This window comes from Neodiprion virginianus, chromosome 1, assembly GCF_021901495.1.
Source record: "Neodiprion virginianus isolate iyNeoVirg1 chromosome 1, iyNeoVirg1.1, whole genome shotgun sequence".
Taxonomy (NCBI): domain Eukaryota; kingdom Metazoa; phylum Arthropoda; class Insecta; order Hymenoptera; family Diprionidae; genus Neodiprion; species Neodiprion virginianus.
Genome location: NC_060877.1, coordinates 4,027,615 through 4,051,114, shown reverse-complemented (window position 1 = coordinate 4,051,114; position 23,500 = coordinate 4,027,615). Strand labels below are relative to the sequence as shown.

General features: G+C 41.1%; 2 protein-coding genes across 3 annotated transcripts in view; both read right to left on the bottom strand.

Annotated features, from left to right (window-relative positions):
* Window positions 1-13,858, bottom strand: part of LOC124310190 (U4/U6.U5 tri-snRNP-associated protein 2) — a 28,053-nt gene extending 14,195 nt beyond the window's left edge. The window contains exons 1-10 of the mRNA XM_046773983.1: window positions 12,886-13,858; window positions 12,221-12,499; window positions 11,971-12,146; window positions 11,676-11,901; window positions 11,319-11,605; window positions 11,098-11,226; window positions 10,956-11,017; window positions 10,642-10,864; window positions 10,468-10,575; window positions 10,096-10,291 (exon numbers count right to left, since the gene is read on the bottom strand). Of these exons, the coding sequence (XP_046629939.1) occupies window positions 10,516-10,575; window positions 10,642-10,864; window positions 10,956-11,017; window positions 11,098-11,226; window positions 11,319-11,605; window positions 11,676-11,901; window positions 11,971-12,146; window positions 12,221-12,499; window positions 12,886-12,967 (1,524 nt within the window). The 5' untranslated portion in view covers window positions 12,968-13,858 and the 3' untranslated portion in view covers window positions 10,096-10,291; window positions 10,468-10,515. The remainder of the gene's footprint in view (window positions 1-10,095; window positions 10,292-10,467; window positions 10,576-10,641; window positions 10,865-10,955; window positions 11,018-11,097; window positions 11,227-11,318; window positions 11,606-11,675; window positions 11,902-11,970; window positions 12,147-12,220; window positions 12,500-12,885) is intronic.
* Window positions 13,859-14,223: 365 nt separating this feature from the next.
* Window positions 14,224-23,500, bottom strand: part of LOC124310189 (glutamate receptor ionotropic, kainate 2-like) — a 65,703-nt gene continuing 56,426 nt past the window's right edge. For both annotated transcript variants that reach the window (XM_046773982.1, XM_046773981.1), the window contains exons 13-21: window positions 21,490-21,594; window positions 19,141-19,398; window positions 17,996-18,193; window positions 17,702-17,927; window positions 16,867-17,031; window positions 16,624-16,730; window positions 15,538-15,798; window positions 15,345-15,401; window positions 14,224-15,046 (exon numbers count right to left, since the gene is read on the bottom strand). In XM_046773982.1, coding sequence (XP_046629938.1) covers window positions 14,957-15,046; window positions 15,345-15,401; window positions 15,538-15,798; window positions 16,624-16,730; window positions 16,867-17,031; window positions 17,702-17,927; window positions 17,996-18,193; window positions 19,141-19,398; window positions 21,490-21,594 — 1,467 coding nt within the window. In that variant the 3' untranslated portion in view covers window positions 14,224-14,956. The remainder of the gene's footprint in view (window positions 15,047-15,344; window positions 15,402-15,537; window positions 15,799-16,623; window positions 16,731-16,866; window positions 17,032-17,701; window positions 17,928-17,995; window positions 18,194-19,140; window positions 19,399-21,489; window positions 21,595-23,500) is intronic.

Sequence of the window (23,500 nt, the reverse complement as noted above, 5' to 3'; positions counted from 1 at the left end):
ACACGTCCGTAGGTGTATACGTGTACGGAGTGGATAGAAGGGGAAGTAAACGAGTGATTTTCTTTGCGTCGAGTGAAAAATTCCGAGGATCGCGTGTCTGTCGTCGCAAAGGGCGAGAGTGGGATATAATGATAAAGATAATAGTAACTCGAGGAGGTGGAGGAGGAGGAGGGGAAAGGATCCTCGAGATCAAGGATCTGCGGCTGTGAGATGGCGTATATTCCAGTTTCCCATCGAAGTGAGTCGACACAGGGATTCCTAAACTCCTTGGAAAGTTTGGACGGCGTAAAATGGAATCCGCCGATATTAGTTTCTCTTCTACTTCGCTCTCGAAGCGCAAGTGCAACGCATCTCGTTTCAGAATTTCAAATGCTAAGGTTGTCGGTGTCTTTGTTGAATATTTGAAAAGTTCACGAATGCACGATGGGAAAACTGTTCAGTAAAAATAAGTAATAAGTAATGATAATAAAAAAAAAAAAAAATCGATTCCATTGTTACCGAAAATTCGTGCATAAGAAACGATTCTTCTTTTCTTCATCGTCAAAGTTATCGTCGAAATTATCGACACTGAACAATCATAAATTTCGAAATCGAACATCGAGCGTGGCATGCAGCGGGTGACATTGTTACACGACATTGTGACAATGCTCGTCGATCCGGCGATGGTGGGTACGAGGAAGGAGGAAGGAGGAAGGAGGAAGGAGGAAGGAGGAACGGGGCTGTACGTGGTCGCGCATACTTAGCGATCGCCACTTCCGGTCTGAAGCTCTTCAGGGCGGTACTTTCCTACGCCTCTGCATTCCCTCCCTCCCTCTCGCTCTGTCTCTCTCTCTCACACGTGGTGCGTTATGCCCGGAGAACGACCCCGGTTTTACAATATACGTGAACACGCGCGTGCAGGTGAGCGAGAAGAGGGAAGGTATATTTTACGTTACCTACCTATGCATAAATACACACACACACATATATATATATATACATATATATAACACTTCAGCTGTAGACGGGGTGTCCAATTAATTAGAACACGAAACCCTCAAAGTTCACATTCGGTTCTTGTATGAAAATGCCTGTATATATATATATATATATATATATATATATATATATATATATATATATATATATATATATATATGTATGTATGTACTCCCGTATAATAATAATAATTGTTTTTTGGTTAGGATTCAAGACCCGCGAGTCTCTGTAATGTAACTTTAATTACAGGGAGGTAAAATTTCCCCGGCTTCGCGGCAGCGAAAATAAAAATAAAATCAAGTAATCACATATATGCGTATATGCGTATGTATACATATAACCCGCAGAAACTAATTATAATATTGTCTTACTGACGATAACACGAATAAAGTACTTTTCTCAAATCACCAAAAGCGATGAAAAATAAAAATTTGAAATCCACTTTGCAAAACGTGCGATATTGAGAGAAAAATTTATAAGCGAAAAAGGTAAGTCGGCGAATTTTCTTCCGAAATCTTCTCCCTACCTCCGTTGCTTTAACTTACTTGTACACGTCTTCGTAGATTTTCATTTCTCGGTAGCTCGACAAGGAAATCACGCTGTACATACATGCATGTAAGGAAAATTGGCAATTTCGAGAAAGACGAAGACGGCCGGTGCCGTTTTACCCGGGGTGGTGATTTTCTTGTACCTTCGGGGCATTTCGCGTCTCGTCCACGTACCAAGTTGTACGTACAAAAATCATTTCATACTCTGTAAGTTTTCCAGGTTACATTGGATATACGTATTACATATCACACGCACCTTATTCGCGTGAGTTTTATTATGCAGATACGTCGCAAGTCGTTTCGTATACTTCACAACATAAATACGTCCACTCGTAAACGTGTGTCGGTAAAGGAAACGCGATTTCGATGCCTGGTGGTGAGGCGCGGTGGCGGGAATCAGGAAATTGGTGTGAAATTGCCTCAAAATTGGGACACCCTCCTCGGCGCAACGTAGCGTCCCTTACTTCGTGCCAGTATTTACACGGAATGTTTTTCGCGTACGTAATAAAGACGCGTGCCGGAGCGCTGAGAGTGACGACCGAAAATGGATTCCGCAAATTTCGCGCAAACGGCAAACGGTCGTCGAAAAGAGCTGCGGTAATTTTCTTTATTTTTACGTTGCAAGATTCGTTAGTCAGGTTTCGTAAGCTTTTTTGGAATCTCAAATTCCCTTAATTTTCCTCAACTTTTCTTTGCTTCCACCAAATTACCTGAGTTTTCCCGGTTTTCCAAATTTCCCCTCTGCGTTCGAACCCTGTTTATTATTTTTTTTCGACACAAAGTTCCAGATTTTTAATCCTTTCGATCCGAATTGAATTTTGAACGGTTATTGTTATTGTTATTATTATTATTTATTATTTATTATTTATTATGGTTTTTTGTCTCGTTTCGTATCACCGCGTAAAATAAAATACACCGTACGCAACATTTTGCTAATACGGGTAACGATTTTAATTTCAAGATTCATTGCTTCTGTCCCCGATAGAAGTAACAGACGAATCTAAGCTGCGAAGGTGGCGAAGATCGAAGATTAAACGAGACTTGGAGGCGACGCGAAGGGAGTGCAGACCGTCCCTCGGGGCCCTGGACAAATAAAGGCGAAGGGAAGAGAAGGAGGGTGAGAGGGAGGGAGGGCTAGAATTTCCAGAGATATTATGATCGATAAAGGCAAACCGATAACGAGTAGTATAATTAAAAGTCGAGAAAGTTTCAAGGCTGACGGTTCTTAGGGTGTGAAATATAACCGCAGGGACTGGAGACAACGGCGGTATAAAATTTATAAAAAAAAAATAAAACATCCGCAAACGAGATACCTGGTATTATATATTATTAACAAGACCTGAATAATTCGTCTGTAGTATATAGGGACTTTTTTTTCTTCCCCCTCCAGTATTGCATGTGTAATACAATATCACGTTAGGTTATATCTATAGGTATATGTTATGCGTACATGCTGAATGAAAACGGTGATAGGATAAATTGAAAATAGGGATAATAATAATCGAAGACGAGGCTGAAGCTAGCAGTCAGAATTAGCAGCCAAACGTTCTGATGTTTATTTGAACAAGGTAGTCGAGTCAGAAAATCAAAATTTTGTGAAATACCATCAACCCCCGATACTTTTATAGAATTCCGAGGCTAAAATTGAACTACATTTTTTCTGTTTCCAAAGAGCTCAACACATTTGACCGCTGACTCTGGCTGTTCGCTTCAGCTTCATTAATCGTAAGAACGGGGAGAATCTGAGAACGTCGAGGGGTTCGTTCGACGTCCGACCGACCGGCGGAAGTCTGTCGGATGACCGGAAACGCCGGTGTGTATGCCGCTGGTATCCGGACACGAATAAGTTCGTGCTGTACAAGACTGACGATGAGAACCGTGGCAGGCTTGATTTTATTTGAAAAATTGTAGGCATAATCGATTACATTATTATACAAATTGCACAAATTACGATATTACACCGTCCTCTACTACGACCGAATTTTTTTTCAAATATTCATTGCACAACGACTTATAGGTATAACATGTGTATAAGGTAATGCAAAAAGTATAATAATATGGTTATATACGTTGTAATAAATAGTCACGATATCCTTGACAACTGGTTTAATATTATTGTGTTAGGCTCGTCAAAATCGAAACGAACCGATTGAACTTTCACTCGCGCTGTACGGACCATGGCAGCGTGTCTCTAACAATAAGGTAAAGAGCACCAGAGAATTGCTTCATTGTCAGGTATAAATGTACGACGTGATATATACGTACATAGGAAGAACCGTGACAATTTGACGGAGTGAAATTGTACCGGTCACGATATTTTGTCCGTAAAATAACACGTGTATCTAGTGAAAAGGGTGTTAATGTTGATCTCGAGAAAACAAGAAAACGGTGTTAAACGGGTTACGTTGTGCGTAAGCGATAACAGATCGGAGCGTGAGATTATACGTGTGTGTGTATATATATAAATATACGTCGTACGCTGCTGCATGCAAACATCGTGCAAGATATGAAATGCTCTGGGAATTTTTTTAATCTGTACGATAAATTGGACAGAAGATTCGACAAAAAAAGAACATTAAATTTCTCGTACAGGAGGAGAAAAAAAAAAAAAAAACTCGAGAGTCGACGAAATTGACGAAAAAACGAATGAATAAAAACGATTAAGTTGCTAAGCATAATTTGCAGAAGCAACGAACGAATCGCGAGACAATATTATAATAAATAACACGTGTGACAAACGTGCGAGAGAGAGAGAGATGAAAGATAAAATTGCAACGCGTGCTCAGCGCACCGTTTTGTAAGTTACTGTTATATACCTTAGACGTTGGTGACTGCTTAAATATTTCCGCTAGGCAAATTATTTACGCTAGAAGCTTACGGAGACCGCGATCCATGGAACAAGAAGACGGCGACGCGAGTCTCGCGAGTAGGTCAAAAAGCACGACATTGCACCGCGAAAAGAAACAACAATTGACCATTGCGCAAATTTTTGCGACATAAGAACCGAACAATTGCTTTTAAAAAGATACAGGTATGCGTGTTGTACGTATGTATTGTATAAATAAAAATGTTCCGACGGTTGAACACGGCGTGAAAACAAAAGTAGCGAATATGTATGTACCTATGTATGTATGTATGTATGTATATATATATATACAAACACGTATATATGTATACCTAACATACGTAACTGCCGATATGCGGAAAGGATATGGGAATGAAAAAAAGACGTTTACGAGAGGATAGTTGGTGAGTTTTTCACGGTTCTTGGAGCTCAAGGTGTTCTCCACCACCTCCTCTTCCTCGTCCTCGTCGTCCTCGTCTCCTTCCTTTTCTCTCACTCTCACCCTCTTCTCGTCTCTGGTTCACGCGGGTGAGCAGGAAATTACTCAAACGCAAACAAAAAAATCCTTATACACCAAGCTACTTCCGTTCATCCTTGTCGTTCCTTCACGGATCCTGCTTACGGGCTACACACGCGTTATACGCTTGCAATTTAGGTGGTGTTAAAAACCACCGCGCGAAAATACAAAGAAGTAAGACACCCGACGATTCGCGAGGCTCAAGTTGGTGTAACGTTACCGCAACAATGCATGTTTAGGAAAAATCGTTACTTCGATGCTTTGGGATCGTCTGCCGATGTTCAGTGGATCCTGATAAACAAATTATACTCGTATTTTGTCAGTCTAAAAGTGTTGTTGCAGTTATGCATCGATTAACGGATGCCTAGATTTTCGAACTCTCTCGTACACCACTTTTACATTTTGACGATTCATTGCGATACGATAATCGTCACCATCACCATCATCGTCATAATTATTGGCGGAAGAAGTTCGTCCCGAATAAGAAAATATGACAACGTCCGTGCTGTAATATATTCGAGGTTCTTACGTGGAGAGATTTCACCATTATACAAGATTATGGAAATTACTTAAGCACGATTTTTCTTCCAGAGTGGCTTCGGTATAAATATGCATAAACGAGATTATTGTTCAGTGAATATTGTGATTATATTACGAACACTAGCGGTAAATTTGCGTATTTGGTAATTGATTTTTTATACATCCATGTATAAGTATAATTCCTCTGATTAATGAGCCGCGCGACATCGTTCATGTATATACATATATGTACGTATTATATGCACGATGGAAACGGAAGAGAGACGATTGACGGATGCCCAAAAATAATAGTAGCTTCTGTTGGACTTCGCGGGATGCATCGGCGAGTTACGCAATATCCAACCGCCGAAGAAACGTTATATTTATTTATACGTGTATATATATGTGTGTATGTATATAAATAATACGCCCGTAAGTTACCGACATACGTATAAAAGACGTACGATTTATACGAAACGTACGCGTAGACGTGTACGAGTGTTTCGGCATCCGTGTGCGCAGGTACTCAAGTTAATGTATTTGCATAGAAATGCGCTCCGGTCGTTAGAACTGTCCATTGTTTTCGATCAAGAGTTGCGTATAGCATCCTCACCCACATCCACATCCACATCCCCCTCTCGACGATTTCGTATTACGTGTATAACTGCGGAGGTTCGTTCTTTCGTTCATTCGTCGTTCTACTCGCTGGGTAAAAAGAAAAGTGTTGGTCTTTTACTACAGACGAGGAGGCTCGTCGTCGACGTTTATCCGCGGCGGCGAGACAGATACTCGTTTTGAAACACAGGGCCAACACAAACGTCGTCGTGTGAAGTAAAGAAATTCCGTGCCTGTATTATACGTATCGGTACGAGAAAGTCAATCCCTTTTTCTTCCCTGTACGTACGGGATTCGTTTTAAAAATCATTGCGTAGAAACGGAGACATCGATTCGAGTAACTTGAAATATCTCTGGGATATCTCTTCGACTATATTATTTCAAGGCAGATTGGTTATATTTATCAGAATGAAATTTTCGACAGGGAGAAAGAAGATCGGTTTTTCAAAATAAGACGAGTCTAAGATGGTTTGCTAAATTTCCCACCTTCCTGAATGTGCGAATTGGCGATTTTTCCTAAAGATGGAACCTTACAGCCAACGTTACTAACTTCATCCTCGTACGCGTATTACGTCAATATCGAAAAGGTGCATCAGCAGCAGCAAGGATGAAGGATGCAGGTATAAACTGCAGCGACTTACGGTGTCCGGTTACTCGACTCTCACTAAATATATACCATATACTACACGATATACGATATATACGATATAGAAGGTTGCAAGCTTCAGGTGCATCGCGAGCGTCTTTCTCCCTCCTGCAACACGTAGTATAGATCTCAAGATCTCCAGGTATAGATCACGTCTTCCGCGCGATATTCGTCAATGGATTCTCCATTCACGTGCGTACAACCATATACCCCATTAAATAGGCAAACCGCTCTTACTAGACTTTGTACAATAACGTACCACAAAATATTTATAAACAAGTACGTGGTACGTACGTACATAGAATGACATATTGGTAGAAAAAAAAAATAAAATAAATAAATAAATAAACAAACAAATTAAAATAAAAGATGCGAAAAAAAATCCCAAAAAAATAAAGGAACAGAAGGTTGTTGTAAGCGACTGGTTTCGTTGAAAAAAGAAAACACGAGGCTAGGAACGTGAACGCCGCGGGCGGATTCTGTACAACGCGTGTATGTAGTACGAATGAGTCCGTGGGTGATACATTAGGAATACACACAGTCACACACATATGAAAAATGCAGGCGTGTGTGTCCCACGGAGGCTATTCAGGGGCCTTGTTGGTGTTCTTTTCTCTCCTTATCTCTCTCTCTCTCTCTTCACCCGACTCGACTCGACGCCCGCGGTTTTAGGGAGGCTACACGCACGATTCTAGATAGGACATACATATAAGCTGCGACCTCACGTGTGCGGAGTCATGCAGAAGACTGCGTGTCCGTACGTCGTACTACATACGTCGGCAGTCAGACAGCGCCGACAGACCCCCGGTTTTTCGATTCTTCATTTTATTTCATTGTTTTGGTTACTTTTTTCTTTTAATACTCTCCCTCTCGCCCTCGCCTCGGGGTATCGTCGACGTCGACGTCTACGAATTGTGCGTTCACATTTACACGCTCCTTCTTCCCTGTTGCGTGTCCTTATACGTATGCATACGTGCAGCCTTTATACCTGATGACCGCGGAGCGATACCCTCCTACTCTTCACCTGTCGCGCACCTGTATGTTCGTTGCAAGATGGCTTTTTACCGTCTTTTAGTTCGTTTTTTCGATAGTAAGAATTTTTTCGATCGCGAATCGGTGGAATATATTTTTCGAGTTTGATTGGGGAAGAACGGGATGTTGGTGATAATCGATCATGAAATCCTTATGCGTAATACAGTTGGTTGATAGAAATCTATGGGTATAATAAACTCGGACACATTGTTTCAATAATCTACATACATATAATACCAAATTCTTGTTCTTCGTTTAAAATCCCGCAATTTTCTAATCTGCGTGTGATTGTATACCTATAGATGATAATAAATTATGACACTGAAGTTAGTAGCGTTAACTTAACGAAATATTGTGAAAGAAAAAAATCGTTACTTTCGTTGCAACATCCATATTCTTGTTCAGGTTCTTCTTTATACGGTTTAGGTATTAAATTTCAAGCAATACTATAACGAGGGACTAGAAATAATTTTTTCTAAGCACGCATCGTTGCGCTATAAACGTTGCTAAAACTGCAACCCCGTGATGATAAATTTGATATTATATCACGCAATTGTCGTAGCGACGACGATAAAATTTAACGATGCTGAAGTTAGTAACGATACATTAGGGGGTAAAAAAAAAAAAAACGATCACGATTTTGCAATTTTGTAGTAACTTTGAAGTGGCTATGTTTTGAAAATAGGAATTACTCCTGCCTTACTATAATTTACCGCACATCATAGATTCCTAAAATTACGAAATACGAATCATTACAATTAGATTAGTAACAGTCAGCCTCGTAAAATTAACCAGTTTACTCAGTTGTTGAAATACTTATATACCTATACCTACATCGCGTACGGCGAGGTGAAACAGCTAGACATATCGCACGTGTGTACATCGAATGCACACGCCGCAGATGATGTACGAGAAACTGGCGCACGCAAAAAAGCTGAGGAACGTAATACGTTACACTGACTTACGCGCAAGATAGTAGATACGGTATTCCTAGTGTGGCGTGCATACGTCCATGTATGAACGAGGCATGAGACGGTAACGGTACAGTTAATTGCGCGGGTAGATGAACGCATCTCTTGATCGAGGTGTTTTTGTATCTAATTCTTAGCGCGCGTGCAGCAGCCGCCCGCGATCCGTGTGCATTTGAAAACGTTGATAACAAAAAAGGCTGAGATTTTTGTGAATATAAGGTGCATTCGAGGCGGCTGGCTGGCGACGCTTCGACTATAGTCGCGCGGTCAAATATTCGTGACAAGGGCAGTATATTACACACCTCGATGCGGCGAGTAGTCAGGTGTTGGATCCAGGCACAACCGTTACAGCCGCCAGCAGCAGCACCATTCATTTACATTTAAACCAACAGCATCATTATCCTGCCGAAATTCCCATTCACGGCTGCCGCGAGGTATTAGAATCGCCTCTTCGATCCCATCTGCCGATATATCGTGTATGCATCCGTGCATACCTCACAAGTGACAACGTTCGGTCTATTTGTAAGACCTGAAGACAGGCACGAATCACGCGAGTGGGCAAGATTCAATTGTTTTACTTATCGCAACGTTTGATTTGGTGACTTTGAAGGCAGGTACAGACCGCGCGGCGTGATCGAGATTCAATTGTTTTACTTACATTCTCGGCTGTTTCTCTTGGAAATTGTAATTTCGAAGAAGGATGAGTTCCGATCGGTTAATCCATCTCGCACTTATCACACTCACACACACGGATACGTACACAGCACAGATAGGCAACAGACAACTTCACGACGGTTCGTTCGGGGGTTTCGATTCGAAAACGAGTCGACCGACCGCGTGTAAACACGAATACCTTTATCTATCGATGAAACGAACTCGCGCACGGCTCGGAGCCGACTCAAGACTCGATCGCTGCCGAGAGTTCGGCGTTGTCCCGCCGCCTTGCGCGTCACGTCGAGCCGGGCCGCGCTTGAGGCTTCTGCGCATGCGCCGATAACGCGTTCGAAGCCGCGGAAGGTTCGCTTTCGGATATGTTTTGAGGAGCTTTTACGCCGGCTGCACGCGATCCGAAGCTCTGACAGTTTTTAAGAAATTATCGTATCGCGTGACCTCCGACGACTACCGAGCGATGCGATTTTCAAAGGTTTTACAGCGATTTATTGGCCACGCGCGACTCGTATAGACTCGATTCTTCCACGTGTATCGAACAAACGACGGCTACGGAACGCAGTGAAGCGAACTGCCGATCCCGGGGATCCTGTTTCCAACTCATTTGTTTCTTCTTTGTTTTTTCAGGTTTAGGATTGACTTGGCAACCCTGCCGGTATATTCGAAGTGAGGCACGACGTTATTTTTTAAATCAGATTTTTGTCTTAAAACATCAACAATATATGTAAATAGATTAATATATCTAAATATCGTACATTACGTCTTATCCTCTTCCTAATATCGCAGCCGAACGATTGCTGCTAATTTCCGGAGTCTTCAAGGGCACGATTACTCGTAAAAAAAATTGAAAGTTGTATTCGATGGGTAATAAATTGCGTCACCAGTATCGATTTACTGTTTTTCTCTTTCTTTGCCACCTTAGTTCAACGACCCGGAGCGTGCGTCATCTTTCTATAAATAAAAATTACTATTCAGCCTGAATGAAAATCCTTGGCTTTCCGATCGATTGGTTTGAAAGTAGGCACGTTTCTGTGGGACACGATTTTTTACTATCCTTCTCTCCTCGTTTCAAGACACTCTGTGTGGAGAAAAGGTTCAGTGGCTATTAATTGTTTAAAATATCGTACTTTATTAAATGGTTCATTAGGCGTCCTCCTCCCTCTTTGTACAATTATTTATTTCGCTGTCTGGAATCCTTCGGTTTCGAAGCCAGCTTCTCTCCGTAATTCATAGATCTGCAATAAATTGGTGTGTAAAATTATGAAGTTGCATTACGGTCATCAGGGTAATGATATGCTTACCTGAATATAAGCTTCGGTCAACGTAATCATTTGCGGTAATATTTGCGTCACGTGTAAATCCTGCATCTCGTACCACTGGCCTGTGCCTCTGTGCAAAACGTGAACTCTGTACGTTCCTTGACCGGGCTCACCGTCGTGAACTATGTTCGCTACCAAGTCGTACGTCGTGTACGGGTGTCTAGCCTTAACTTCCGGCGTGAGGATATCACCGAAATCTACATTTCTGCAATGTAATTTGTGGAAAAAATTATTTTACTCAAATGTAATTACTGTAATTGCGTTATTAAAAAGTACAAAAGCAAGCAAGCACTCACTTGACGGGAAAATTAACGATGGTGGGATTCTTCTCGACGAAGAAAGTATTCTTCGTAAATCTCTGTAACGTGTAAAAAAGTTTTTGGTATAGTTTTTTTAATTTTGAATAATTAGTTCGTAAATCGTATTTTATTCACGTACCTTGATGTACAAAATAAGATAAGGTGGTAGTTCGGTGATTTCAAATCTCTTCATGAAATTTTCCTTGTACGTTTTATACTCTTTTTCGGCTACTGCATTAAACTTGTTCAGTAATGTATACAAATTCACCTGTCAATTAAAGAATAAAATTACCAAAGTGCCTGATATTCAATGGAACGAGTTTTACGTGATGACCAACAATATCGATTTGCCTTGCTAACCTGAGGAATGATATTTTCCGTAAATTGATCCTTGAAGAGCGGAGGTGGGGGCAGATCGCAAGTCAGGTACAAGAAAGGGCTTTCAGTTACGGTTTCTCCATACTCGAGTGTATTCAGAAGCTCACTTCGTTGACTCTCTTCCAGTTCTAGTGGCGGTATTTTCCGCGTATAAATCCGCATGTGGCCAAGAAACGTTTTGTATATAATGCTAGAGTCTTTTTTTTTCGTCCCATTTAGCGCCAGATGCAACGCGTTGAGAAACCAGGACAGAAAATCCACTGGATCACCTGTGGCGCAAAAATGTGAGTTCACCATGACAAGAAACGTGCGTATAATCATCGTAAAAATCTGGACAACCTTGTTCTGTGAATTGGAATCTTTTTTTGCTCCACAATACAACAGCTTGAAGCATTTCATGCGGGCTGACATGAGCCTTGAAATTTCTGGGATTCCATAACTTTCTCATCAACTCTCCGAACCTCTGGACTAGAAGGTAAGACGAATCTCCTGGCGGTCGTTTCACATGGGAGTAATTATATTCTCTCAGGAAGAAATCTCGCAATGGAGTAACGTGAGACAAAGCCTGTACAGAAAAATATATCGAGGTTGCTTTTCGCAAGTGTCATATTTGGCGTTGATTGTCCAAATTTACCTGCAAAATGACGTTGCAGTAATCATTTGCCTTAATGTTGTTCATTCCGACTATTCCGGGTGAATACATCGAGCCATCTATAGCTCTGGATAATTTGTCACTTTTGTCCAACTGAGAAATTTGCCATTTATCAAAAGTAGGATTTAGAACGTACTTTATGTCGTCAAGGGATGAATCTGTAAACATTAGGAACAGGGTCAGGGTTGAGTCGAAATCAGAAGATTTATATTATATAGGTGTGTCAACTTACCGACAATTTCATAGTTGTCCGGTAAACAGTAAAATTTAAGCGTGTGAAGATTAAGAAATACATGATGACTTTCAGCGACGCTATGAGTATAGGCGTGAGTGTTAGTGCCTCTACCTTGGAAATATTTACCACAAACTAAACAAGCGTAAACGTTGATTCTGGAAAGAGACACAGAACACAATTTCTCAAAATCAAAATCCAAGAATTGACGATTGATCGTATCGAGGTAAGGGCACAGACGTGGAGCCTCTGAGTTCGATCTATAGGTTTTTTGCTGCGCTGTAAGAAAATAAAAATGAATCACATGAAAATTGATCTGTTTGTAAATGATTTCAAGATACCGAGGCATGAAAATCGAGATACCAAAGTCATTCAATGAATTATACTCAAAGATTCAAGGTAAGGTTTGTCACTTGAGATAATAAACAAGTTTCCCGAATTCGGAATCACTTACTACTGGCAAAAACGGATATATTTGCTGTATGTCTAATTGGGAATGAGGAGAATTGATGTTTCAATTAAGTAATAAAATGCAAGCCGAACGTGACGAACTTGTAGGTTAGTTTAGGTTATGTGCCGTTGCGTTGATGAAAAACTTTTTACTCGGGCCGACATATTATCACAAAAACAACGGTATTATTTACTATTTGAATTACAACAGTTACCATCGTTATCGTCGTCCGAATCACTGCCGTGTTCCACTAATTTCCTCTTTAGTTTACTTCCCTGTTTCCTGGACGCCATCATTGATGTTTGTTAGTTTTTCGACTCTCGACCATCGAGGTTCTTCGACTACCGATGAATAACTCGAGAGTCGAATGAAACTTACTTCGAGTCGGTTCAAATACTGACGAATTTATCGGTAGTCGGTGAATTTGCCAAATGCGGACTTGCTAAATAATGAAAATGTATAGTTATCTTCAGTAAACGCTATGCGGTACTTACCATCCAGCAAGTAATGCGTAATACAGAGCGTGCTTATCATAGCGAAGTGCCGCTGTAGCGGTCGAGGCAAAACAAATAACAGACATTAACGATTGATGTTGTTGCAGCAAGAACGAGAATCTAAGAAACTTTGACTACCCAAATATATTTCAAAACATTAATCATTTATCATCTACTCAACTAGCGCATTTCCATTGTAGGAGAGAATCTGGATTTACAAGAGGGATGAACCAATCGCACTAGATTTGCACAATCATGCGTCAATGCGATAAGATCTATGCTTAATTTACGTAATCATTGTTTACCGAAGTTGCAAAACATCCCAGCTGTAGAAATGAAGAAATGAAAGAATAGATTGGTTTCTCTCGATTCAATAGAAAAACAAATTCGCTGCTTGTCTATTTTACCAATAGGCAATAATTATCGATTTCAAAAATGACTTCGATAAGACTTTTTTTCCTTTAATGAAATGATTTTTTTTCACAGAGATTTTTAGGAAGTTGATCGTCGAATGGCACCGTATCCACGGTCTCAATCGTATCGAGTGACAATACGATCGATCAATCCTTTTCGCGAATACATGTGCTCAGTTTTCCCACGGATATTCACCAGTAGATGATAAGTAGTGTTTGGGCTAGATTTCAAGCACACAAAGTTTGTTAAACATCTATTTATGCTGCAATACTTAACATCGTTTGGTAATTTAATTCGTCCGGTTTCGACCACTACAGTGGCACTCCACTATGGCTATTATTACGCTTTGTGTAACGATCCACTTGAGTATGTATCGATGCCCAGCCTGCGTTTACTTAAAATTTAATAAAATTGAAATAATTAAAATTACATTTATTAAAAGATTTAATTAAAATTAGTTCCAAAAACGTTTTTCATTTTCGATTATTTTTCCGCATAATCGTACAAGGAAATACGAAAAGAATACCATAAGCGGAATGCAATTCTCACAGATTATACAACGTATATTATACCTGTATCAATATGAATAGCCTAAACATAATTATCTGCACAGCTCACACGAATGCAACATGTGTAGATGTGTGTAAATATTATAAGTTGTACTCTTTAATACTAACATTCATCGTCTTATTATGATATTACACAATAATAATTACACATTTAAATTCAAATGTATAAACTAGACAAGTTCTCGCTTATCGTTATACATACTAAATCCGTATGTATACATGTATACCGACTATTTATTTACAATAAATATATATCATGATCGCGATTTGGATTCGTCATTACCATTCACCTGTATATTATATTGTTCGTTATACACGACGTGTAAAACACGTCATGTGTATCAAGAGGTACTATAGTTCACATGGTATCGTCGTTCCAACAATAACAATCACAATTTCAACTCAACTCCTCTAAATCGTTTATAATTACATATTACAATAATTCTGTGCAGTGAACTCAATTGTACTCGGCTCTGATCAATCAGCAAACGTGAGTTGTAAATCCGTTTATAGATCTGAGACAATTGATCGGGCAAAGGACGGTGAAACCACGAATAACTGCCTGAGATCGTACGGATTTATCTACCGCGCGTGTACCGACCGCATTAGAATGTACCAGAAAACAGAATTAACGCTTACGGTTGAACGGCTGGAAAAATGAATAAGTAATGAACGATTGAAATGACATAGTTTTGCTCAAGTTTACGTAAAGCGTGAAATTTTCAACCACGCTAGGAGAAAAATTCGGGTGAAAATTTTTCAAAAGTAAAACGAAGAATGACGAAGAACTTCGGACTTGTTGCCATCTTCAATCGTAATCAACGTCGAAGTCGTGCGAAAGTCCGTGATGCATGTGAATGTGGGGTGGAAGGTCGATGGCGCCCCCCAAGCTACTCCTCTGAAAAAATTTCAAACTTTTTCCCGTTGTGCGAAACTTTTTATACACCTACAACAATGCCGATTTCAAATGGGATTTGTTTTTTCTCTTACAAAATTACACGGTTATCGTGGTATTGTACATACTCGGTGCTTTACAAATTAATTTATACGCAGCGATAATTGCGACAGCTTTATTTTTCGATTAGCTGGGTGTAAACTAAAAAAACAAAAACTACAGGTGCAGCGACAAGCGAGTTCGAGAGTTTAAAATAAATAAATAATAAGAGAACAAAGAAGAAGAAAAAAAAAACACACACAAACCAACTGCAGGAACGAGCAAACTTCCATCGATACAAACTCTTTCGACGTTCGATCTGCGGATGTTAAGCTGCGCGTTGAAAACCGGCGATTGATGTAATTGCAAATATCCTAGAGAGTTGATTTCATCTCCAGGCGCATTCGAATCGCATGCATTTCCAAGGAAGACGTTATACGCATTTACGAAATCACCTGTGACCTCATCCCGTTAATCGGTGTGGGGGTTTGATTTTCTTGGAGGTAACCAGATCCTCTGTTTGACGAGCATTTTTCGCATCCCCGTCTTCTGCGCTTTGAAGAATTGCAGCGAATCGCCAGACAGAGCTCTCGAGCCATTTCAGAGCACAGCGATTCCTGGGGGTTGGAATTCTGCTGTTGCTGTTGCTGTTGCTGTGTTGCCTGAGGAATGCCTTGCAAGGAACCGGAGCAGGTCGGAGGTCCCGTTGGCCGTTGCTGCGGGATAAGAAGAAAAAAAAAACGCCAACGTTTCATAAGTTCCTGCGAGCGTAAGGACATTCGCAAAATTGCGCGGCGATCCAATTGCGAAATTCTGCATAGACGGCGTGCAGGGCGGATATAGAAACGGTTTTCAAACGTCCATGCCACGATTTTACGAATGGAAAGGTCGAGTTGGTGTTTCAATAAATTTGCTGCAGCGTGTAAAAGAATGTCGACGTGTTGGTGAAACGTTTAGTAGAAGCCGATCATGGGTCTCTAAATTTTGACGAGAGAATTCTCGGTCTAAGGTTTAAAGTAAATACCAACGAAATGAAAATTTCTGTTACAAACACGTTTGCGATTGTGTCTAACCGTGTCTCACCTTCATGCCTACGTCGAATCGGTGAAGCTAGTAAGATTTTCGGTCATGCTTCAATCCACGAGTTCATGCTGTAATGTTTGAATCTTGGATGGGTTTAGTCATGAAACGAAACAGATTAGTTCGTCTAAAAATTGTTGTTCGTGAAGAAAATTGTAGCAAAACAGTAGCACTAAACACAAGAAGCATCAAATTATGCGAACGAAATACTCCTACCAACGATCTTTACTACCTCGAGACAAGTTCTTGGTTATTAAAATAAAGAAACTTGCGTACCTGCATTAATTACGAAGCAATAGCAAAGCGAGCAAAGTATAATGCGTGCAATTGAATTGTGCGGAATGGACAATGCCATTCTTCGTAAAAAAGAAAAAAAAAAAAAATTAATCTACTACTTTCAGCCACATAGCTGTACCAAAAGTCCTCGACAAATTTTTGCCAGCCTGATGAATGAAACTCACTCGTTCGGCGGGCGGTGGTGCGTTTCTTTTAGAGTTGTAGCAGAACTCGAATATCGCAACAAGAACTGCGAATGCGAGACCGCAGAGAAGGACGACGAATACTCCGCCTACAAATTTGAGGCGGCGGGCTTAATGACGCGTTGAAAGAGCGAGGGTGTGCAATATTAAACTCCCATTCGGAGATACATATGTAAACATTATCACGTAATACGTTCGCCTGTAGGTACGTGCATAAATGTATACCTATATTGTCGACGCCTAGGGCGTTGGCTTTGCTCTCCTTCCCTTTCTCGGTTCTCATGCACGTGTCGCCTGGACTCTTCCACCATTTGTCGTACAGCATCTGGATCTCTCCCTTCTCCTGCAGCTCAAGGATTGCCAGCGATATTTTGTCCCTCCAGGGCGATCCTGCGATACGCATACTTGAATGTTCGTAATTGACGAGGGGATTGGGACGGGGTTGAAATTCCGAATTTGAAGAGTTCCGAAGGCGTCAAATTCCGAATTTTTTTTTCGTAGCGAAACTAAAAGTGAGGAGATCAAACTTTGACGAAACGTCAAAGTTTCGAATGATCCGAAAACGGTCGCTCAAAGTTCCGAAAGAGCGAAAATGAGAAGATTTTTAAATCTGAAACATTGTAATGCCGAGTGATCAAAGATTTTCATTTCTGTCAATTTCTAGTTTGGTGAAATTTCACCACTTTGATCTTTCTTTCATCTGGATTTTCGATACTTCTTTAAACCCACTCATTGAGTAAAATTCTCTGCGTGAGTAAATTTTAATTTTCGGAATTTTGCCCTATTGGAAGTTTACTTTCCGCGAACTTTGCTTTATGGTAACTTGAATTTTCGGATTCTTGCATAATTCTGAACTTTGAGTCTACGGCCTTCCAACCATTCGAAACTTTGTTGTTTCTTCAAAGTTCGATTTCTTTACTTCAAGTTTCGCCATCAAATACTTCGGAATTCGGTGCTCTCGGAACTTCGTCCCCGTTCCGTGATCTAAACATGCGTAGGTACAACTCGAGCTGTTATAAAAAAGCGAGATCAAGTATCTACGACTCGAAATTGCACCGACCCATCGGCGTTGCGATGCCGTATCCCTTGCTGTCCAGCAGCCCGCCGATTTGCGTGAGATTGCAGTCTCTCTGTACGATGTAGTCGAGCATCGTGGACTCCATGAGGAAGGCGTAGTCGCCCTGAAGGACGCGCCGTATCCCCTCTTCGTAGGTCGGCACAAAAACCGAAGGTTTCTTGTTCTCCATGAACCGCCACATCTTCTTGTAAGTCTCTATCATCGAGTCCTGAAACAGGCGAAACGCGGCATAGCCGTCGGAATTTTCTCGTCGACGATCACGAGGCGGAAACTCACCCTGAAGAAGGTCATCGTACTTCCGCTATCCAGCGTCCCGTATACGATGTCCGTCTGCCCTTCGAGGTCCTCCGCGTTCTCGATCGGCGTTATCATCCTCTCGACGGTCAGAAACGCCGCCAAATTTGCGGTGTACGACGATATTATTATCAGGGTGAAGAACCACCAGATACCGCCGACTATCCTGGTGCTGGTTGCCTGTGTTCATTCGTACCGTCACAATCGTTTGACACGCGTTGATACCGGTGCAAAAACAGTCTACTCGAGGTGAAAATTTGAAAAACAAGATACTCGCATTTTGCGAAATTATTGTATCTACGTGTAATTTTCGGCTCTCTGCAGGTCGCCGCGTGCACCAGTAATTATCATCGTTACCCAGGCGTAAAAATTTCTCATTATATCCACAGACAGCTGCATGCAGTTGCGCAGCTGTGCGAGACTGACGCGCAATTATATCGGAGACAGGGAGGGTGGGAGTTAATTACGCAAGGGTTGTTTGCCACGCGGATATATCTAATTATATCTACGTATTGTACTGTATCAAAAAAAAAGAAAAACGATTTTTTCGCTTTTTTCAAAATTCAAGTCGAAAATATTATGCCATATGACGAAAAAAAGATGCTATCCAAGTTTCAGCTCTTAATGTTAATATTTAGGTGTGCATCGTCGCGATTTTCTATTTCCCACTTAAATAACTTGGGAATTCGTTTTTTTTAATTTTGGAACTTTATAACTCGTCAACGCATTAGTGTACTGGTAAGACAGACCGTATTTTTTGTAGGGAAATGAACACTCCACAAAAAAGGTCTGATATCATTTTACGATAAATCTACTCTTTCAAATGTTATTTAAGGTCAAAGTTGAATTTACATTGAATTTCATGATATTTCTACTTTTTCAACGAAATTATCAGACTAATCGTAAAATTTGATGAAACGTTTAATTAACTTCAAATTATCTCTCAGTCAGTTTTTGGAAATTCTTGAAAGATCTTTAGATATATCTTGACATGCGTGAGTCAAGATTTTTCAAAATCAATTTACGTTCAAATGCAAATAACTAAAGATCCTTCAGGAATTTCCAAAAACACTTGACATGTATTTACACGAGCTTTTCTGCAGGAATAAAAATTGAAGCGGCCGTACCTTCGGATTGAGGTCGCTCCCCTGTTGCATCAGGGTGCCGATCGTGAACCAGAAGCTGTTCGCCATCGAAAATTGGTTCTCGACTATGTCTGGCCCCGCGTGACAGGGATGAGGGTTGTTCCATTCGTAGGGGCTGAAGCGAGCGACGACGAACATCGTCACCGAGACGAGAACGTACGCCGCTAAGACGTAGAGCCATATCTCGATCGCCAGGGGATTCATGAAGGAGAAAAGTCGAGCGGGGTGGCTGGTTGGAACCTGCGGAAAATGATCCTAACTCAGTTGTTATCGACGGCTAAAAAAGTCCAAGTTCCGTTTCTTTTTCTTCTTTTTCTTCGTCCTGTTTTTCCAAAAAATCGCGAGTTCGGTAAAATCGTCGGAGAAGTCGATAAACGTGTATACTTATGTTTTTCAACCTGTCCGACAATCCTTTCCGACATTGTTTGACATGAAAAAGGAAAAATTATGCTCAAGTTGTTGTTTCCTGATCTACGAAAGTATGAAATATTGTACGAAACGAAAGTTCGTCAAGCTCTCCTACAATCGCGATTGCGATTCTCCGTCTTCTCATCGACGCTGGACGAAGAGCTCCGAAGGCAGGCTGACATTAATTCCAATTAAGTCGTTGACTTGGCCGTATAATTACAGCCTCAGCGCATGGCTGACCGATTGGCGCAATTAAACGGAACCGTCTTGCATCCTCTGAAATGGAATTGATAATTAGAGTAGCACGCGCGGCTGTTGCAGCCACCGATGATCGTCGTCGTTAAATACGCTTATTTACGAATTCGTTTTCCCACTGACTTCTATCTTTTTGCACGAGATTAAAATCGGGACAATCACTTGATTCCGACTAAAACTTTCGTCCAAGTTAAAGAAATGAAACGAAGAAAAAGGAAAATCTCGTAGTTTTCTCGCATTTTTTCGAGGTATCAAACATCTCCGGCTCAAAAATACACTGACAGTAAGCCGGAGTGACGTACGAGTTATGAGGGTGAGTTTTCGAACCCATGAGAAAAATTTTCTACTCACCTACGTCGTTCTTATCGCTCATGTTGCAGACGGAACTCATACGCGTGAGAGTTTAAATCCGAGACGAGTAATTCCGATCGATGACTAGATAACGCGATTTACAAAACGAGGAAGAACCAGAAAGCGAGACACCTATAAACTTTGTCAATTACTCCAAGTTTATACCCTCCGCAGTAAGGATGACGAACCACCGTCTTGATGAATAAACGATCGCGACGCCGGGCGTCGCGGTCGGGACGGACTTTCGCGATATTGGCTCCTCTGATTCCCACGGTCTTGATCACCCGACTGCCCAAGACGAATGAATATTTTAAGGGAATATCCCGGGTGCGGAATCACCGCTGGTACCTAATTGAACGTGTTTGCGAAATTAATTTTCCCACTTTCTCGAGGCATTTCCCGAAACTTTCTCCAACTCCTGAAATATGCGAACCGCGGATACATTAGGCGCGTTTAATATGTAATAATTGTATCGTTGGCAAGGCAGACGCCAAGTCCGCCGACCCCGGTAAATCGATCAACGATAAAACCTAGAAAATCGGCTCACCCTCGGGTAATTTAATAATTTCTCTTCGAGAGTCAACTGCATCAAGTCCGAACGATCGACTGGCCACCACATCGGCTGGGGATGAATTAAAACCGGATAACCGTGTCTCGGGGTAAAGGTCGCAAAGTTCTCAAAAAACCAGCGGCTTTGAATTTTCCCCCCTTTGTGTACACATTTTCCCTCGATCCGATTCAACGCACGATCTTTCGATACTCGCCGCGCGGTAATTTACAACTACACACGTGTATACATTCGCGCAAAAATATTATACGTGGCAAAGGGGGAGGAAATTTTTTTTATCGAATATAGCTGGAAAGGAAAGCGAGTTACTTCGGTGCGACGTAGAAAAATGAAATAAAAATACACCTCTCGGTCTCCGCACCAGGAGAGCCAATTTTCAATGACAAAGTGGGCTTCAAAGGTGAAGCTTGTTCGGTACGAAGAGTAATTTTAAAGGCAAGGGGTGCGGGTTTACTCGAGAGACGAGGACTGCCCCAGCCAATTCAAGCGAGGCTGCATCTACCCGTAATTGGCGAACCGAAATGCGATCCATTTTCGCGACGAATACCGGAGCCGTTGCATGTACAGGTATACATACCTATGTACAGCAGAGCGTTGGCGGCGGTGGAAAATACGAAGATGAAATTTTCACCCAACCGCTGCACGTGTAGAATGCCTAAATACAATGTCGGAATCCAGCGATAATCCACCCCTCATTATCCACGTCTGTAAAATATTGCCTAAGGTGTAATATTTTGTTGTAATTATACCTTGAACAAGATTGATATCCCCAAATTCATAAACGGCTTTGTGAAGTCGATCACGCTTTCTCTCGCGTAGTTTATCGTCATCGAACCGACGGCCAAGTCCGCTTTCTGAAAGAAAATATAGGCAGAAATATTTCAACGTTCGAATAACGATAATTTTCTGATGAGAAAAAAGTAAATCGAAATCGTCGTACTTTTGTCTCAGATCATCGGTTCACCGATTTACAATATAAGATTCCGAGACGAAAATTTCAAAAGATTTTCATTTATTTTTCGCTGCTGTTGTCCGTCGATTAATTATTTCAGCTGCTTTTGTTGTTATTCTCAAGCAGCCGGAGACCTGCAGATTAAATTGCTTGCAAGTGCGGGTGCATGTTACAAGCTCGTCAAATAATTCAAGCAGGGATGCGGTATAAACGACAGAGTTTAATTTCCCGGATTGCGGCGAATGGAGATTAGAATCGATCGTTGTTGTCTAACTAAGTTCGTCGTTAGAACGTAGCAACGTGTTAACTGATAAACCGGGCAGAGCGTCCGGGGATCAAGATATCGGGAGAATTGTTAGACCGGAAATAAACAAGCAGAGTTTTTGTGGGATGAGAGGGCCGAGAAATCAAACGACGCTAATGATTACCGTCGGTGTTGGATTCCCTTCTTCCTTTCTTTCTTTATTTTTTTCTTTCTTTCTTTCCTTCTTTCTTTATTTCCTTACCCTCGTTTATTATACGCCGAAAAGATGACACAATTTGAGGGAACAATAGAACCTAGATTCGTTCGCGGATCTTTCCACCCTTGCAGTTTATACGCATCAATACATACGCGTGTAGACAGCTGCTCCCTGATTTTTATTATTTTATTACCCGTGACTGCCGACTTCTCGTCGACGCTTCTCAAATTTAACGCGCCTCGTTCTTCTGCTTCTTATTAAACCTGTCTTTCTTTATTTTTTTTTTTTTCGAAGGGCGGCGAGGGTTGGGGGGGAGCGGTAAACAGTACAGAAGCCAGCTTTGATTAATTATTCGCGTTTTTTAATTATTATCTGCTTCCAGTGATAATTAGATTCCGCACACCGAGGCTTCGAGGAGCAAAAACTTTTATCCGTAAAAGTCTTTGACGACAAATTGGCTAACAGAAATCCAAAGAAGACATCTGAAACATTTTAGGATCTTTTATTTTGCAGTTTCTCCAGTCCCGGAAAAATTACAAACTCTGCGCAAATGACATTTAAAATATAATAAGTATAATGTTCGCTGAACTACTATGCAGATAAGCCGGGATGTTTTTCGAAGAGGATTATACGAGTCCGGGTCTAATTCTCGTCCCGGATTTTCTTCCGGTTGACGTAAAGCGCGAAATTCGCCCGGGATAATATTAGTAAGCACGTGGCGGTGATAATTAACCGTGGAAAAACATGATTAATTCTTCCGGGTTTTATTTTCACCCTCGCAGGAGCCGCGTTACTCGGATGACGGTTTTGTTGTTAATTTGTCAACCTGTTACGCGGCTTTAGTACGCGCGGCGAGCTAATTTCATACCTGACTTGTTATACGCCGGAGCTTATCTTATTTTTAACCGCAGGATTTGCATTTATTTCCCCTTCGAGCGAATTGATGATTGTGAAAAAAATAAATAAATAATTAAATAATCGAAAACAACGAAGAGTCATGATTATAGAGAGGCGAAAATCCTTGTCGATTTTTCTTCTTTTTTTTTTATCCCATTTCACTATGACAGAGAAAAAGTCGAACCGTTCAAGCGTAACGACAACGCGCGAAATTTCGGCGAGACGGTGAAGCGGACGAAAACGATTATAGTTATTTAGTTAATAAGTCTGTGTTAACGAGAGAGGGTTTAATGTACCGAAAAGACTTAGATATCATCGTACTTGTACTACCCAGAAGGAGAATAGGCGCGCGCTGACGCTGCAGAAAAGACTTTAATAAAGTGTTTTTTCCCCCCTTACTTTACAATATAGCTATTGTACGTTAAAACCACATGTATATATTATATACAG